The sequence below is a fragment of the Limanda limanda genome, chromosome 15 (genome assembly GCF_963576545.1).
Source record: "Limanda limanda chromosome 15, fLimLim1.1, whole genome shotgun sequence".
In the NCBI taxonomy this organism is placed as follows: Eukaryota; Metazoa; Chordata; class Actinopteri; order Pleuronectiformes; family Pleuronectidae; genus Limanda; species Limanda limanda.
In genome coordinates this window covers 800,852-819,769 of record NC_083650.1, presented here as the reverse complement: position 1 = coordinate 819,769, position 18,918 = coordinate 800,852, and the positions used below count along the sequence as shown (strand labels likewise).

General features: G+C 40.0%; 1 protein-coding gene across 1 annotated transcript; it reads right to left on the bottom strand.

Moving 5' to 3' along the window:
* Window positions 1-1,733: 1,733 nt before the first annotated feature.
* On the bottom strand, window positions 1,734-9,745 carry degs1 (delta(4)-desaturase, sphingolipid 1). The gene is made up of 3 exons (XM_061087671.1): window positions 9,500-9,745; window positions 4,493-5,235; window positions 1,734-3,489 (listed from the first exon to the last, which is right to left on the bottom strand). The coding sequence occupies exons 1-3, from the start codon at window positions 9,579-9,581 to the stop codon at window positions 3,343-3,345; spliced, it is 972 nt and encodes a 323-aa protein (XP_060943654.1). The 5' UTR covers window positions 9,582-9,745; the 3' UTR covers window positions 1,734-3,342.
* Between the last annotated feature and the right edge of the window lie 9,173 nt (window positions 9,746-18,918).

The following is an 18,918-nucleotide window of genomic DNA, read 5'->3' as shown; positions in this document are numbered from 1 at the left end:
TTATTATTCTGCTTGTCTTCCATGGCTCAGCAGTAGAGATTGTAACCTATCAAGCGGTGTCTGTGGAACCTACGAGCCTATCACACCACTGAGTTGAAATGGAGTTTAAAATGTGGCTCATACCGTGTTGAAAACCAATCTGAATCTTTTTTTCCTTTGGCCATGTTGTCCTCTCCAAGCAGGACATGCCGTACTACGGTGGCCGTTAGAGCTCAACGCCCTGCAACTTAAGAACACATGCAAGTGGACAAAACACAAGCAAAGTAAGAAAACATCTTCATCAATTTGACAACAAAACACAACACATTACAGAAACGCGCTGCAAATACAGAAAACAGAAATGTCTCCAGAGGACACCTAAAAGTGATGGACACGTCCGGTTGCAGTTGCTGCCGCAATTTGGAGTTGTTAAAAGTCTTTGTCCGTCAATGATCTTGGAAAATTTGCTAAACTGTATTAACGTTTTTGATTTATTTTAATAAATAATAAACTTTATTACTGCAGATGTCTACTTTTAACCCTCTGAGACCCAATGGGCCGTATACAATCTCAAATATGTTGTCTTTAGAGCGTCATCATTACTTCTCAATGGTTTGAGCTAGAAACATGCCGGTTTTTCCTGTTAAACTGAAGAAACACCGCTAACAAGCAAGCCCCTGTTCGTGAGTAATATACAGCCCTTAGCGTTAGCATTTTTCCTTCTCTCGAGGCAATGTATTGTCCATATTGTGGAACCGAATTAGGAGGACGTATTGGACGTTTTTGTGGCTCCTGTGGCAGCAGTGTCCATCACTTTTTGGAGTCCTCTGGAAACACGTTGTCGTTTTCTGTATTTGCAGCGCGTTTCAGTAATGTGTTTTGTTTTGTTGTCAAATTGATGAAGATGTTTTCTTACTTTGCTTGTGTTTTGTCCACATGCATGTGTTTTCTTAAGTTGCAGTGCGTTGAGCTCTCAGGGCCACCATAACATACAGCATATTGCAGTTTTAGGGCAGATCAACAGAAGTGGTATTATCATGACCTTGATAGTTGAAGAGACAGTGATTGATGGTTAAGATTTGGTTTTAGGCTAAGAACTAGGTTCTAAACACAGACATGTCAGGAATTGGCATGGCCGAGGTCAGTCTAAGGGCTAAAGAAATGCATTATGTCAATAATTTTCCTGTATTATAATATTAATGCTTCCTTTTTTAGCTGGAGCCGGAACATGGTCATTTACTAAGGCTGTAGTTTGTGTTGATGCTAATGGCTTGTTGCTCCTCCACACGTGTACATTCGGTGGATAAAATACGATGAAATAGATGCATACATAGATAATAGAAAGCTGTTAACCCATTCACATTAAATTAAGTTCAGCTTTGATCTTTAGAGTAGGCTCTGAGGATTCAATAAAACTTGTACCGGAAAAGTAAAAGAACATTGTCACTCAAAGACTTTGGATCAGGAGAGAGGTCTGAATCTTCCAAGAACTTCCAAGTAATTCAAGTTGACAGCCCCTGGTTTAAATGCTTGTCTTTACTATCAAGAATTGCATTCTTCTTGGGCAATAAGTCATTGCTTTTGTGTAGTTAAGGTTGTCTATACTGGATAAAAATATGTTGTATGGAATCAGCCAATTCAATAATTTGGTTCCTCTTCATGACACACAGAGGGACTTCAGGTGTAGCTGCAGCCCTGAGGCTCCACATTTTAAAGCAGGATGACATGGAAAGAAAGAGAACAAAGCCCAGCCATTTTAACATTAAATACTTCTTGGCAAACAAATTCTCATCAACATGAATTAATTCATAAAAATGAAATTAAGACAATGGCAAAATTGAAAACAAAGCTCTAAGGCCCTAATGATAACACACTGTCATCTAGTATGCAATACAACCTCAAACGGACTCTTCTCCTGACTGTTACATTCACAGGTTGCATGGACGAATGACAATAGATTATATAATGTTGTGCTGCATTAAAATGTTGCAGGTTAAAAAGAAGGGGAAGTGGTGGTGGTGGGGGGGGGGGTGGGTGGACTCAAAACATAATCAAGAGATAAAACAGCAGAATGTTGTGACAGATCAGTTCATAGGGGGGGTAGTTTGACTTTGCTCCAAAATAGGAGGAAGGTATACTGGGTCATTCACTTTTATACAATTCATGTATGTGGCACAACACACACTTGAACGTAGAAAGCCTTGGATGTGGTTTGTCACCTAAGTAAATGGTACTATATTGGGAGTTTATTGTTAGTTGTCTGTGTGTCTTTCTTAAACATCAGGGGCTGGGTGCACAAAGACTTTTATTTAGGCCAGCCTACATCCACTGACACTGCTGACTAGTGGTTTCTCACTGGTATGCCATGAGAAATGAGGTTTGAGGATCCAGTTACAGCTTGGACAAACTTTTTTGACGTCGGATGTGAAACAACTGCACAGTTGAGGCTGCGCACCCTTCTGGTACATCAAAGTCTCTGAGCTTCCAGTGTGGTTCAAAGGTGTGTGTCAGACGCAGTGTCATATCTATTTGAATCATAATCTAAGGAACTGGTCTCCTGTCTGCGTGCATGCTCGTCTCCGTCGCTCTTCACTCATTTATTTAGTAATTTCTTCCTGATGTTCTCCATTACACGTGGCATCTATTGCACTTCTGTCCGTCCCGGGACTCTCCCAGGATCCCTCACATGTGGCTCTGGCTGACGTTTCTATGGTATTTTTACCCTTTTAAAAAGGTGTTTCTGAAGTTTTTCCTTACTCTTGTTGAGGGTTAAGGGCAGAGGAGGTCACACTTTTTTAAAGCCCTATAAGACAAATTGTGATTTGTCAATAGGGTCTATACAAATAAAATTGGATTGATTGATAATTAATCAATTGTGATATGGTCATTGTAACCATGATGACATGGCTGTGCGCTTCACATTAGGTCTTGTGTTGTGTGTGAACTGTGTGCGCACAAAATGTTTGACTTTTTCTGTTTAAATACAGGTCTCATTAACTCTAGTGCGAATCAAACAAACACAAAATACACTTCCAGTACTGTATGTGTGAGCTATAGGTGTGAGCGCAGGTCAGCTGGGAAGTAATTAAGATTAAGAAAGTATTTTAAGGTGAAGTCTTTGTGCAGCAAGTCCCTTTTTACATGTTTAATCTCACATCACTTCTTTTGGTTTTTCTTACCTGGATATAACAAATACCTGAAACCATTTCCTATTCCTCTGGAGCAAAAGCAAAAACCAAGACTAATGTATACAATCTCCACCATGATTTCACATGTTGAATGTATTAATCCGCAGAAGCTGTTAGGTTAATAGGACGGTGAGCGGGGCTGCTGTCGTGGTGGAAACCGCTGCTTTCAGTGATGTTACTCCTGTTTGACGTCACCCTTCAGCTTCCTCTTGACTCGAGAGTACGGGCTCAGTGCGTCGTCCATGATGAAGTCGTACAGGACCTTCATCCATGACGTGTACTGAGGCAGCTCATCATAATACTCAGCTGCTATTTTCTTCACCTAGAAACCAAAAATAAGGAGTACAAACATTAGTGAATGCTGCCTTCAAATGACACTGGTTTATCACTTCTGCCGCTGATGTGGTTCTGACTGACCTGTTACAGGGCAAACATGGCTTACAGAAGAAATAGAAATATAATTGATGATTTAATGTTTAATGGGCATGGAGACTGATGATTACGATCACTTTCGTACTGAAGTTCTCTCCAGAGCACTTACCTAATGTACCTTCTGTGATAACTTAAAAACTTCTGCTGGTTGATCTTGTTTAACACTTACTACAGCTATTTTTCTAAAGTGACTCACATATTCTGAGACGCTGATGAGAGAATACAATTTAAATCAGGTCAAATGGTTTCTCAGCCATGACTTGGAGGTTTGTTTCACAAAATGGAATCTGCTCGTCATTATGGATGTTAAGATTCATACGAGCATTGACCACATCATGAATAACAATGGTTGAATCTAAACTAATTAACAGGGAGTTCAACTGCACAGTCATTCGACATTTTATAACAACAACCAGATTGTAAGGATTGTTCACAGACTTTATCTACATTTATAAACAAAGTGAGGAGGGTCATTGAAAATAAACTATACTATCTCAGAAACCTAATGTCAAATCATGCCCTGATTGACTCTCTGTCTACTAACCTAACTAAAAAAAATGTTTAGTTCATGAAGTCACCCAAATGGGCAAAAGAGCTTCAAAGAGATCAGGGCCAAAATGACAGAATATAGAATAAACACCATTTTAAGAACAATACAGTGAGGTAACTATAGTTCACAAATAAACAGCTTGTGTGGAACATGATTATCAAACAGTAACATGGTTGCACATACTTTGTTTGACAATCATTTTAGTTAAGCTGCCCGTCTAGACAGACTTGTCTCTAAGCCACTGATTTCTTCCTTTCTAAGATCATTGAAATGCAGCTGAAATCGTGGTCTAATTGAAAAGTGTGCCAACTGTGACCGACAGGGATTCACCCAATGTACTAACCATAGGCAGCCTGCGTCCTGGGATGCTGGGAAAGTCATGGTGCTCATTGTGGTAGCCCACATTGAAGGTTAGCAGGTTGAGGGAGCCATAGTAGGAGTAGGTCTCATGGCCCTTGAGGAACATGTAGTGCTCAGCAATGAAGTGACCAGAGATGGGGTGCATGCCCATCCCCAGCAAGGAACCAGCCAGCATGTAGACCACAGGCTTGGCCCCCCACACCCAGTAGAGCAGGATGTTAAAGGTGAGCTGGATTGCCAGGTTGGTCACCTCCAGCTGAGTGATGGGTTTGGGGTTGATGCAGAGGGGCCGGACGGCATAGAAAAGTGGCTGCAGAATAATCCAGATGAACTTGCGGAAGCGTGTGCAGAAGAACCAGCCTTCAAACTCAGTAGGGATGTCGACATCTACACCGTCTCCACCAAGATAGCGATGATGGTCCAGATGATAGCGTTTGAAGGAGGCAGAGTAGGGAAGGCCGATTGGCAGGTTGGCAAACATGGCAAAGTATCGATTCCACATGGCCTTGTTGTTTCCAAAGGCCGCGTTGTGGGAGATCTCATGAATAGCAAGGGTCATTGAATGATTGATACAGCTGCCAAAGGCATAGGTCCAAAACAAAACCCATTTCCAGTCCAAGTCTTTGACCAGGTAGAAAGCTAAAAACTGTATCACCACCATCATGCACACAATCCATTTCAACCTCGGGTCAGGACCCATCAACGACTTGATTTCAGGGTATTTAGCTGTCAAACAAACCAAGAATGCAAAACTTAGTAACAAGTAACACACATTTACATGAAGAAGTTAATCAATTTTTTCATTATAAATGGCAATGTAAAATAAACAGGGAAAGGGGGATACATTATCTATTAAACATAAAACAAATTGGTGTTAAAAGGCTTATGTAAATAGATGTGTCCATTAAATGTGTACATCACCCCATTAGGGTGAAGAGTCTTCTCTGAAAACTCACCCATCCTCTCCTAAAATTCAAAAGTCAGAAGCTGCAATTTAAAATATATTCGGCGCGGGGCTGGCCAGAGAAACTCACACAAAAGGTCTGCAGCCTCTCACTAGGAAATTTGCATTCCCACATACAGCCCCTCCAGAGAATGTCAGGAGATTATCTGAAGTTAATTTTGAATTATTTAATTAAAACATAGAGCTTAGTAGATCAAAGTTTACTATGTTATGAGTGAACAATGTTGAAACTAGAATGGAACTGAGAGTTTGAGAGAGTGCATAACCCTGCCAGTCCTCTTATGTAAACACATTTAATTCACTTGAACACAAATTACATTTAAATCTGCACCAAATAGCACACACTCATAAATATTAGTTCCCTTAATTAGATTTATTTTCTTTAAGATTCATTAATTATTTTCGGGGAAATCAACAAAAAATGTTGCAATGTTTAACAAATTGATAACAAAATGTTTAGGTTATTTCCTAAATGCATACCACACCCTTCCTGCAAGTTTTGTGGTAATCTGTCCAGTAGTTTTTGGGTAATCCTGCAAACTAACAGACAAACCAACAAACCCAAATTAAACTTAACCTCCTTGGCAGAGGTAATAATAACAGAGAATGAAAGAGAAACCAAGTCGCAACTGAAAAGACCTGTAATGACTTGTTAACCAACATCTAAACTGTTAACTCTCCTCTGAAGATACTGTTTTTATCTCACTGGGAATCCACAATCACAAATTACATGACAAATCGGTCATAGAAAATTCTTAGAAATGTATGCAATTCCTTCCAAATTCATATGTAAACATATAATAAGCCTTCAAGTCATTATTGGGCAATGTCAATGCAGATACTAAGTGCTAAAGCTTTGCTAATTGGTCATGCCAGATCACAGGTTGCGTGCTGTCAACATGTAAGAGCATTTCAGGTGACTTGCTAAAGAAGTAATTTAGTTTCAGGTCTCTTCCACATGCTAAGGTATGTACTACCATGTTAGAATTTTGAGTAGTAAAACAACTACACTGGTAAGGAAAAAATGTTACAGGTCTTGTGTCAGTTATGTATTAACCAGTTTGAACCTTGATGTATGCAGAGAGGGGAAAAACTCTCACAAAATTCAGATTTCTCTGTGTGAGTGGCAGGTGGATATAGTGCTAATGGTGCACTATGGTGCTATTGTGGCAGGTTATTTATCTAGAGGCAAATCTTTGTTTTAAGTTAAGTCAATGAACATGTGAGGTCATTGGTTCAGCCTTGTTTCTTCACATACTGTTTGTTTAATGAGCAGGTCATTGTGAAAGCAGACACAGCTCACAGTTTGAGAGTAAACAGCTGACCTTCAACAGAACTCTTACATCACTAGTGTTAGCCACTCTGAACCATTCTTTTATCAAAAACATACCTGCCCCTTCTTTTTACTGCACACAGGCATTCACCAATCAGAGTTGAATTGGATATTTTAACATGTACTAAACTCTGCATCACACTAGGGGTCGTGTGTTCTTACTGTGCCTTGATCCAAACTGAAATCCAGAGAAAACTACGCAGCTTCTGGGAAACAAACATGAGTAGACTTCCCAGGTTCTTACCAGAGCTCTAATCTGGAACGTTATTACATGATCTTGAAATCCAATTCTTTATCTTGTTTTCTTATTGATTTAGTTTCATGTGTCTTGTCCAACACCATTATATTTTGTCAATAAATGGTAAATGGTCTGTATTTATATAGTTATTTTCTAGTCTTGATGACCACTCAAATCGCTTTACATTACAGTTTACCATTCACACACAAATTCATACACTGCATCTATAAGCAGCACTTTATCTATCTATGAGGGGCAATTCGGGGTTCAGCATCTTGCCCAAGGACACTTCTGCATGCAGAGGGCATGCAGATGGGAAGAATGGCATTGAACTGCTAACCTTCTGTTTGGAGGACGACCGCTCAATAGCTGATAAGTTTTGTTTTTTTTAAAGTCGCTAAACATGGCCGCATTACTGCCCTGTACAATGGATTTTATCATTTACATTATGAACAACCATAATTGATTCCCAGCAGGAACAAGGGTCACATACAAGTCATTAAAAGGGAATGAAACTTGCAGAGTCTGAAGTTATTTGGAATTCTACAATCTTCTATGCTGCGACTAAATATCTGTGTTAATTATTATTCAGGATTCAGTCCAACCTGTCTACTCAATATGACCAGGTTTTACTACATTGAGCTCTCAGAATAGTATTGTCTGCTCACAGGATACACAAAGGAACTCTCCTGACTACATAAACGTGTTTTATCTGCCTAAAATATAGGAGGATTCAGCTGAAAGACAAGCGTCAGCAATCACTAAATCCTGTGAGATTTGCCCACCCCCACCTACGCACACGTCTGAGCTGGGCCTCAGTGAGTGGCCTGAGGCATGTGACTGCACACAACTAAACTCTTGACAAGCAACGACAAGGCCCCAGTATGATCAAAGACTGACACAAAAGCTTTATACTCCTGCAAAAACCAGAGTGGCATGAATACAAGTTAACCAAATAGGAGAAAAAACAAAAAAATACTTCATGAAAACAGGTTAAGTTTACAGGTTTCATTCTCAGCAGTATATAAACTCAGTTTCTGAATCTTCAGATACTTTATCCACCATCTCTGTGGAAACTCATTCACAACAGCAAAACCAGTCAGTACTGTAGCCATGCTCGAGTCTACTGATACTGAATAATTCAAACCGCCCTGCTGTCAGTGGGTATCTTCACCCATGGCTCTGGTATCATTTTCAAACTTCAACTGTACTTTGTGCTGACTAGTACAAAGACAGTGGATGCACAAAAGCTGTAGCCTACGGACTTTAACATCCTCAACCATCCCAAACTAAATCCTGGCTCAAGGTGCCTGAGGCAGAAAAGGCTACTTTTGAGACAAAGGAGGCTTTTAGTGTTTGCCTCAACAAAAGGAGCATAAGAGGCTGCCACTTAAATTCAGATATTGAATCATGGGTCAAAGAGCCACCAGGATGTCATTGTGACATCAAATATCCAAGCTACATTAAATGTCATCCTTGTTAATATTATATTAGTACATCAATACAACAACATTAAGAGTGTCAGCTCTTGTATACGTGGATCACCCCAAAACAACTGGAAAGATACCACAAAACTTGTAGGAAAGGTGTAGTATGCGTTGAGGAAATAACCGTAATATTTTCTTATCACTTTGTTAAAAATTGCAAGATCTTTTGTTGATTTATCAGAGTGTAATTTATGAGTCTTAAAGAGAAAAAAATCTAATTAAGGGAGCTGATATTTATGAGTGTTTGTATTTGGTGCAGATCCAAATGTGACGTCTAGTGAAAGTGGGGTTACTGAAGTAGGTACAGATTATATAGATAGTTGGGCCTTTTTAAACATCAAGGTTTAAAATGCATGGTTAAAAAATAAAGGAGCCGGGAGATGTGTTCAAATACCGTTGGATTTTGGACTGTTGGTCTGACGAACGTAATATTGGATTAAAGGAAACTGTGGTGGACCTCTTGCAAGTTTCTAACATGCTAGAGACAAGTAATAACCTCCAAGAGCAGATAATATCTCTGACATGCAAAAAGATAACGCAGTTCCTGGTCCTGTTGATGACGGTGTTAATATGAGTTCATCGACGACAGGACGTGAACCGTTACCGCAACTTTCCTGTTGAGTCATGTCGGGGGAGAGGCGGTGCCCTGCTAACGTTAACATGTAACACTGAACTAACACAGCAGCCGGCTGCTACATTCATTATCACAATCCGTTAACTTGATACTGAGGCCGTAACTACTAACCTCTGTCAGTGAGCGGGGGCTGTGGCGGACACACAGGCGGATATGGAACCGTTAGCTTGGCTACTATAGTAGACCGTTCAGCTGAACACAACGGACACCAAAACACGTTTAACTCACACACATTTCGTCAAAGTAGCCGCTCGGATACACTATAGCTTCGTTGATTCTAAGTTGAGCTAACGATGGGTTAATCAAAAACTTGCTAAAGCACAAGCTAACTCACCCAGGATCGCTTTTCTCCTGTCGGCATGGGGCTGGTCCGTATAAACCCATTCGTAGTCCTCACGGGCGACCCAGTTGCCCATTTTTACTGTTTGAAAGTACACAGACACAAGTATGTAAGGATCACAAGATGGCTTTAGATAATCACAGTGTGAGTATGATCTCCGCCTCCTCCCTCTTCAGATGAGACCGGGCCCAGACTTGTAGACCTGCCCAGACATCAGGGAGCTCAGCACACGGGGTGCAGCTCCTCCTCCTCCCGCCAGGCCAGGCCCATCATCCACAGCGTGTGAAGTAACATCCGTCCTTCCTCTCACCCTTACGAGTTCGTACTATTCCAAATTTACCACTAAATGCAACTTCGGGTTAATGGCAAATAAGCTGTATTATTTCGGACATACAAGGTCCAACTAGTCCAAATTGGACATGTATGACAAGAGTTCCAGCCTGATGACATCTACACAGAAATCATGACTGAAAAGCTCCATATGTTAATATTAACTCGCCACCTATGGATTAACTGTGAAACAGGAAGTTCTTTTTGACTCCATTGTGCATTGTCTAACCAGCCCCAAAATTCTCACTTATGATCAGAGTCCAGACCTTAACAGACCTGCACTTTTTTTCTTAGACTGTTGCACTGTTTGTATTTTGTATTGTTTTTGTGACTGTTCGTATCGTACTGTTTTGTTTTGTGATGTTTATTTTGTGTAAGCACACTGAGAGCCACTTTACCGAGTCAAATTCCCTGTTTGTGCAAACTTACTTGGCCAATAAACCTGATTCTGATTCTGATCTATAAGTCTGTATTTAGTGATAGGGATAGCGCCACCTACTGTCAACAGGAAGTAAGCCTCATTTTATAACTTTAATTCGAATAACATAACATTTTCACCGTTTGGTCTGCACTTGATGCCGTGGGCGTAATGTGTGATTAACAGGAAGTGAAGCCTTTATCCTTCCCGCAGTGCAAAAAATGCACGAAACACTATTCTTTGTCCCTACATACCTAGCTGTGTATCAACTCTCTTTCTAGTGAACCCTAATGCTTTAGCTTTTAACTTGAAACCCCATGAATATAACCATTTTCTATCACAAGAGTTGCCTCTTGTATTTTCTCCCATAATACAATGAATATTCCTTCCCCTTTTCTACAAGGCTCCATCCTCAGCAAAGAGGGACTGCCCCCATATCACCCTGAACTTGAGAGAACACATCATTAATCATAATAGAAAACAATATTGGACTAATGACACTGCCCTGAGGAGTACCATTTTCCACCATATACCTTCCTGATAAAGCTGTCGAAATTCTTACCTGAATAACTGATCAAATATAAAGTCTCTGATCCAATTACATGTCATTTACTGTGTCAGATCCATTCCTTGTTTTCCTTTACGACATTTTGTAGACCGTCAAGGTGTCTTTGATATTAAAGCCATTTAAGTCTTTATAAATGCAAAAAAAGGAAATACTTAAATGGGTTAAATTATTAATGAATTAAAGAATTGATGGATTAAAGGCAATGCCTTTGACCTTGCCACCAATAAACCATAAAAGACGGATGCTACTTGTTGTCTATGCAGATAACACTGTCTATATTAGAGAAAATTATGTTAGATAATAAATGTGATAACCACAGTTTTGTTATAAACTGCAAGATATTGTGATTAAAACATATTTCAAACTACACATCATATCAGAAAAATATACACATACCCAATAATTGCTTTCGCCAAGGAGGTTACATGTATGTTTTCAACCACGTTTCTTTGTCTGTTAGTTAGCAGGATTATGCAAAAATATCAAGGAAATCGATGCCATCTGGAAATGCATTCTTAAAATAAAACACAATGCATGCCTTTGGAGTTATAGGTGTACGAACACTGTGGTGAGAAATTCTAAGGAAAAGCAATTCATCAACCAGAGGTCACACATGTGTTCTCCTGTAAACTATGGTAAGTAGGTAGAATCAAATTTACTCCAGAGGAGGGGATTAATAGCTTCGTAAATTTAGCACAATTGTATATAAAATAATAAAGTGCTGTGACTGATGATGAAAGAAGTAATAAAATATACAAAATTCTAAAGTCCTAAAATCATATTGCACATTCCAATATGCAACATATAGCAGTATGGCAAACTGCTATAGTGACTGAAAACTAGTGTGTACAACAAGGTTACAGGTTACAATACCAAAGTGCTTCTTTATCTAATTATTATGGGGTTCTTAAATGACACTGAATAATAATACAGGTCGTGGATGATGTACTCTGCTGCAAAGACAATAGGTGCTCGGATCATTTGGTGCCGTATTTTACGCGTAAAAAACAAGTGACTTAATTGGTCCATCTTGGCATGCCATATTTACCTTAATTGGTATTGTTTTTAACATACTTTGTTGTACTTTAAGGTTCGTTCTGCTTTGTGTTGTTTTCTTTGCCTTGGCTTGTTAAAGCGTCACTTCAGAGTGCTTTACTATGGGGGAGGAAAGATTACTAAAAGGTCCAGTGTGTACAATTTAGGTAAAAGGGATATATTTGCAGAAATTAAATATAAAATAATCCACCTTTTTCACTAGTGTGTTTCATCTAAATTGTATGATTTGTTGTTTTCTTTACCCTATAATGGGCCCTTTAAATTAAATACTTAATATTTACATCGGGAGCGGGTCCTATCTATGGAGGCTACAATGTTTTTTACAGTAGCCCGGACTGGACAAACTAAACACCCTTTGAGTTTTTATGACAACTGAAGGCTACCAAAAGTTCTCCTTTAGGTTTGGAAGGGGAGGGGGAGCTGAGGGGTATTCAGCTGCAACACGACAATTCACCACTAGATGTCACTAAATTATACACACTGAACCTTTAAGTATTAACAAATAAATTAAAAAAATGAAACAAACAAATGCATAAAGAAATACAGAAATAAATAAGAGTTTGTAATGAAACAGACGATAAATAATAAAATGGCCTAAATTTATTTCAACGATTTTATCTACGTGTATTTTTAATAGGGGCTTTCTGCAGAACGGATCAACACAGAGAGAGTCACAAGGATCTCAGGGCGAAGATGGAGAACAGTCAAAAACAGTCAATTATCTTATAGGAGAACTGAGGGCTGTCTCTCTGAACCAATCCATACTGGTTCTGTAGGTGCAGGTTGAGACAGGAATTAATACACATGAAACTGATTTGCATACATATCCATTGGGTTCTTTGGACAGTCAATAAGTAATGGAAAGGTCAAACAGGTATATAGAAAGGTCATACAGGTTTCAGGTCATAAACATTTCAGGTCATGGAGTCTTAGACAGGAATGCAAAAAGATACTCTTCAACTATAAAATAGGTTTCAACCACACTTAGCTATTTTCCACTACACTAAGTCATTTTTCCATTACATTTATCTATTTCTGTATTTCTGTGTCCATATGCTGATGAGAAAGGCGGTCCTAACCTCAGTGTCATTCAGGATTGGTCACAGGAGTGTAATGATCCAGTTCTACTACTTCTGCCTTTCAATGCTGACTGGTGTCCAGTAGCTGTTTGCAGTGTTGTGCCAGTTCACACTTACCAACCTTCTTGTTGGAGAACACTCACTCTACCCCCTAGACCACACCGCCCCCCAAACCTTATCTTGATGATGTTTCCTTTACACTTCTACATTACATTTCATTATATTACATTACATTTTATTTAGCTGACGCTTTTATCCAAAGCGACTGAAAACAAGGGCATTCAACCATGAGGGTAAAAACCCAGAACAACAAAAATCAAGAAAGTATAATTTCTTTTTAAAAAAAAGCTAAACTACAAAGTGCTATAAGTAAGTGCCATCTAAGTGCATTCTTGATGAGCTGCAGAGGTCGGATGGCTCTAGCAGGTAGACCCATATATATAAATATAAAGGCTAGATGTCTCGTCCGCGTCATGTACTTTTTAAATAAAATTAAATAAAATAATTCTTGATGTATATTTGTAAAGGGAAATCTTGTACCTATTTTAGAACATTATTCTATTTTTTAGAACATAACATTATAATTAAGTATGCAATGTCATAACTTCTCTGACGTTTATAACAAACCAAACCATTTAAAAATCGGTTGAAAATTTAGCAAGTTATGGTTATTTAAAAAGTACGTACCACAACCAACACAATGTTATGGGTGAGAGACTGTGGCAAGATGGCCACCATGTGCGGATGTTCGATTCCGTTGGTCGAGACATCTAGCCTTGGGTAGACCTGCCAGGAGGGAGTTACAATAGTCTAGACGTGAGATGACCAGGGCCTGGACCAGAAGCTGTACCACCTTCTGAGCGAGAAGGGGACGTATTCTCCGGATGTTGTACAGCATGAATCTACAGGAACGTGTTGTTACAGTAATGTTGGCAGTCGAGTGTCACACCCAGGTTCCTAGCAGTCTGGGTGAGGGCTAACACTGAGTTGTCAAAGGTAATAGTCAGGTCGTGGGTGGGAGAGTCATTCGTGTCCCGTGTTGTACTGCATTGTGCAGTCAACACCAAAAATTCGCAGGCTTTGTCAGAGCCCCGACCTGGACAGATCTATTAGTGATGACGTGCACCATAATGGGTGATAAGTGGCTGTGGTCCAGCGTCCCGTGATGGATGCCGGAAGTGACACGTTTATCCTTCCTGCGGTGCACAAAGCATAACTCTGAGCCGTTTCGCCCAGTCCCTGTCCGCCGTCCCCACGGTTGCATCAGGTCCCGAGTTGGCAAGTGATTGGGCCCGCAGTGTGCTTTCAGTTTTTTAATTGTTTTCTTTAAATTTGTCTGTGTGTTGTTTTTCTCTAATGTTCCTTAAAGAACAGGAACCTCTGTCTTTGAAAGGTGCTTTATAAATAAAATGTACATGCCTTGTCAGTGTAGACCTAACAGCACAATGTGGATTCTTAAACTTCATTTATGATGTGTTTCTAAAGGGATCATGACTCCAATATATATGCTTGTAAATGCACAGAGGTTGCAAGTGTCATTAGAGTCAGAGTGACATGCAACAGCCTGAGAATATTCATCCCCAACAACACCAAGCTGTATGTTCAACAAAGGAGTATATTGTCTCTGCAAATGAGACTCTGAGGGATCAAGCCTAACTGGCACAACTGGGAGTTTGTATTGCGGAAAACAAAGACAGTTACTGTCAAAGGAATTCACTGTTATTCTCAGGGTACAGAAGTCAACAATATCCACTCCTGTTGAAGTCCTGTTGATTAAAATGAGACACACGTAGGTAGGTGGGTTCATTGCATTATTACAATATACTCTAATGTGATATGATGATATTATAAGAAGTTACTCTAAAGGTGTGCATGTGTACCGGTAGTCAATAACAAAATTCCATATTTTAGTCTTTCAGTAAATTCAACCCCTGCAACAAATGCAACAAACTCATGGTAACTCCACTAGCTCCTTGGGCCTGAGTTGACTTCAAATTACTTGTACTTGTACTTAACTAGGTTAATAATTGCCATTAAGATTTTAAGTCTCGGATTCTTCAAACCTTGTGGTAAAGCTCATCAACCCTGGCTCTGATAGAGGATCTGAAAATGCTAATTGATGTTGGAAAGCCCAGTGGGGGTTGGTAGTTAAAGAAATCAAAGTGTTTTCCAACTTGAAACTTCGATCAACTTAAATGTCATTTAGGGGAACAGTTGAAGTCAAGTGAAGATCCAGGAGATCAAGAAAACACTATAGATCTGTTAGGGTCCCAGGATTTACTGGGTCCCGCAACAAAATTGAATGGCTTCTTTACTGACCCTAAGTGCATTCCACTACCAAGTGGTTTCATGATAATCTGTTTTTGCATAATTCTGCTAACAGACAAGATATAGTAACCAATAATGGTGAAATAGAAATACAAAATCATCTGGTGGCGACTTAACCTGCAGCTTTCTCACAGTTGCAGACCACTTCCTGAGTTATCAGAGGATGTGTGAGGACATGTTCAACTTGGTCCACAGACTGAAGGCACACTGCCCTACCCCTACTGACTGCTACAGAGCACTGGTCGCCTGTTTATTACATTTTTATCAATACTGAAAGTATTACATGTCCAAATCACACCAAACTATACACTACACATTCCAAATGTGAAGATGATTATAAAAATGGTTCAACAGATATGAATATATGAATCTGTGGAATTAATTGGTCAATTATAAATTAGACTCCTGTCCAAAGTGTTGCTGCTTTAATATCAACTAAGGTTATGAGATAGATAGATAGATAGATAGATAGATAGATAGATAGATAGATAGATAGATAGATAGATAGATAGATAGATAGATAGATAGATAGATAGATAGATAGATAGATAGATAGATAGATAGATAGATAGATAGATAGATAGATAGATAGATAAATAGATAGATAGGGCTGTGAAACCGTCCTCTTCCTCCTGAAGTCGATCACCTGGTCATCATCCTGGTCTTGGCCACTTTCAGAATCACATGATTTCTACCAGGCCCACTCAACAAAACCGTCAACCAGCGCTCTGAACTCACCATCCCTCCCGTCACCTATACACCCCTGCAGTCAGACGTTGGATGTGTCCACCCCCATCGTTTGCAGCTTCTCTCTCATAAGAACTGGCTGGATGGTGTGGAACGCACTGGAAAATCAAACAATGGATTCTCACGTGCGACCAGTCTGATCCAGATGAGAGTGGGCTCTCTGCAGCAGGTAGATAATTGCATCATCCCCTCCCAGATGAGGCTGGTAGGTGAACTGTAGAGGGTCCAGTTATGATTTCACCTCTGGTCTGAGGTTGGCCCAGAACAGCCTCTTAAGTACCTTCATCACATGAGATGTGAGGGCGACTGGTCAGTAGTCATTGAGCCCAGATGGAGTTGTCTTCTCGGGGAATGGAACCAGGCAGGACGTTTACCACAGCACTGATATCTTCTCCTGATGAAGCCTCAGATTAAAGAGATGCTGGAGAATAGCAGCTAGCTGGCTGGCACAGGTCCTCAGAACCCTGGTGCTGATACCGTCTGGTCCAAGGGAACTTGCGTTGATGAAGCCTTTCCAGCTGTCTCCTCACCTGGTCAGACAGGCAGGGGAGAGGGGAAGGTGTTAATCCCTTCAGTGGAGGAGCAGCACATTGGTGGGGGTTATGTCCAATGAGCACACCAGGGGGGTAGAGTGGGGGAGGGTAGAAGGATTGGGGGCAGTGAGGGTGTGTGGAAGTCTAGGATTGCGGTGGGGGGATAGACGAGGGCTTTGCTCTGAACCTATTGACGGACAAATAAAGCTAATTTGCCCTCTCCAGGCTGCCCCCTGGCTATCTGTCTCTCGCCTTCAACCCAGTTATTTCCCTCATTCCAGTCCACACATCCCATACATTGTTCTGCTTGAGTCTGGCCTCCAGCTTCCTCCTGTAGGAGTCTTTGCACTCCCCTCAGCTTTCCCGTCAGGTCATGTTGAATGATCCTCACTTCTTCTCTGTCCCAAGACATGAAGGCTTTGTTCTTCTTGTTGAGAAGAACTTTCCGCTCATTGGTGATTCAAAACTTGTTGTTAGGATAGCAGTGTACTGTGTATGAGTAGGCTAATAGATCATGTAGGAGTTGAAGCTACTAACTGTTAATGCAGGTGAGTCTTAGTAGATGAAAAATCAGTCATCAGAGGGCGTGTGTAAAAATAAGAGGCAAACAATTTGTTCGCTAGGTTTTTATAGAGGAGACAATAAGTGCTCACTACTCCCTGATGGGGCCATGACTGCAGATGTGTCAGGTTGCAGAGCCTGAATAGCAAAACCTGTTCAGGGCTGGAACACATATGAAATAGAATGCATTTTAATGGCAGGTGAAGATGGGGTTACTGTCCTTCCATTGCTGTTCCTGAACCACTAAAAGTATGTTGAGGAACATTCTTCCATGTGACCTCTCCCTGGAATGCAGACAATGTGAGAAAAGGAAGGAAGGGAGAAGGAAGGAATTGTGTAATGCAACTGTGGATTGTGCCTTTAACTTATTCTAGTTTTTAATTTAGTGTCTGTGTCCCTTTTTGTTTTAACTTGAACAAATGGAACACACAGACTAAGATTTTAAAAACGTGATGTTGTGTTTACAGCTAGTTGTGCCAACCCTGAAATGTCCAAAATATGTAGCACAAAAAGGCTGCCTGGATATCTATTATATATAGAATCTATTGCAGCATTGACCTCATAATGAATGGTAGAGATGAGGAAGTTTACCATGCTTATGACTTGAAGTTCCTCTGCATCAAATTAACATTAAGCTCAAAGCACTAGCAGTCTCCTGTTACTCCTTGAGTGGCTTTAGACAGTCTTTCCTGTAAAGTGCTGCTCTGAAGTCACTTGAAACAGCAATTGCTAAAATTATATCAACTACTAACTTATAAATTAAACCATGAAGTGAAACATTACATTACCTGTAAAAGTAGAGCTTGTGATTGGTGTAAACACACATATAAATTGATAATCTGAGTTTTAATAGGTTTCAGTTGTTCATTTGTATCAGTAATGTAAATGGTAAATGGATTTGTATTTATATAGCGCTTTTGTAGTCTGATGAAGACCACTCAAAACTGTACAGTTTGCACCAATTTAGCCCACTCAAAAGATTGCTTTCTTTGTATAAATAATAATCTGCAATCTACACTTTTAAGTACATTAAGATTACAGTAAAATTATCTAAACTGAGATGTAGTCTCAAATTAAGCCACTAGATTACACCTTCTTGTGTTTTGCTGCCAAGTGTCATTATAATACACCCTAGTGTTCACCAAGATGTGACCTGCATTTCCAAAGGTTCATGCCATGAGTGGTTAAGGTCATCCAAACAACAGAAAAGCTTCAAACTGAGAAGACAAAAGTGCAGCCACAATATGGGCTCACAGCTAAACTAGCCTCATAAGGCAAGAGACACGTTTGTACAGGAGAGGGGAATAGTGCGACTGCACAGTGGGCTGAGACAATGTTTTTTTGACTGAGGAAGCTCACGTTTCTCTGAACTATTCTGCTGAGCACAAGCAACCCTCATTTGTCACTGCAAACAAGTCACAACGTCATTTAAACAGATCACAATAGGCCGAGTTTCACCTTCAGTTACAACACAAGTTAAAAAATACACACTGCTTAAAGGTTCAGGGTTTAAGTGAAATTTAAGTTTAGTGGTGAATATGCATATTGCATTCAACTTACTACTCCTCTCCTTCCAATTGTGTAGAATAACATATGGTGCCCTACATGGAACATGAATACACCCCTTCCTCTTATTGTTTAGTTTGTCCACTGACACATGGTGGCGCAACATGGCAAACTGTAGAAAGGCCAATGCGGGTGAAGTTTTAATGGACTCATAAGGTAACAAAAACCCAACCGATAGATCCTCCTGAATTCTTCACACTGAACCTTTAAGTACATTTTCTTATACC

Bases quoted from the DNA above. Each gene is read 5' to 3' on its own strand.
- degs1 (XM_061087671.1), bottom strand. From the start codon at position 9,581: ATGGGCAACTGGGTCGCCCGTGAGGACTACGAATGGGTTTATACGGAC. The intron at 5,236-9,499 runs GTGAGTTAGCTT...TTTGTTTGACAG, and splicing joins CAGGAGAAAAGCGATCCTGG to CTAAATACCCTGAAATCAAG. The intron at 3,490-4,492 runs GTTAGTACATTG...TTTGGTTTCTAG, and splicing joins CAGGACGCAGGCTGCCTATG to GTGAAGAAAATAGCAGCTGA.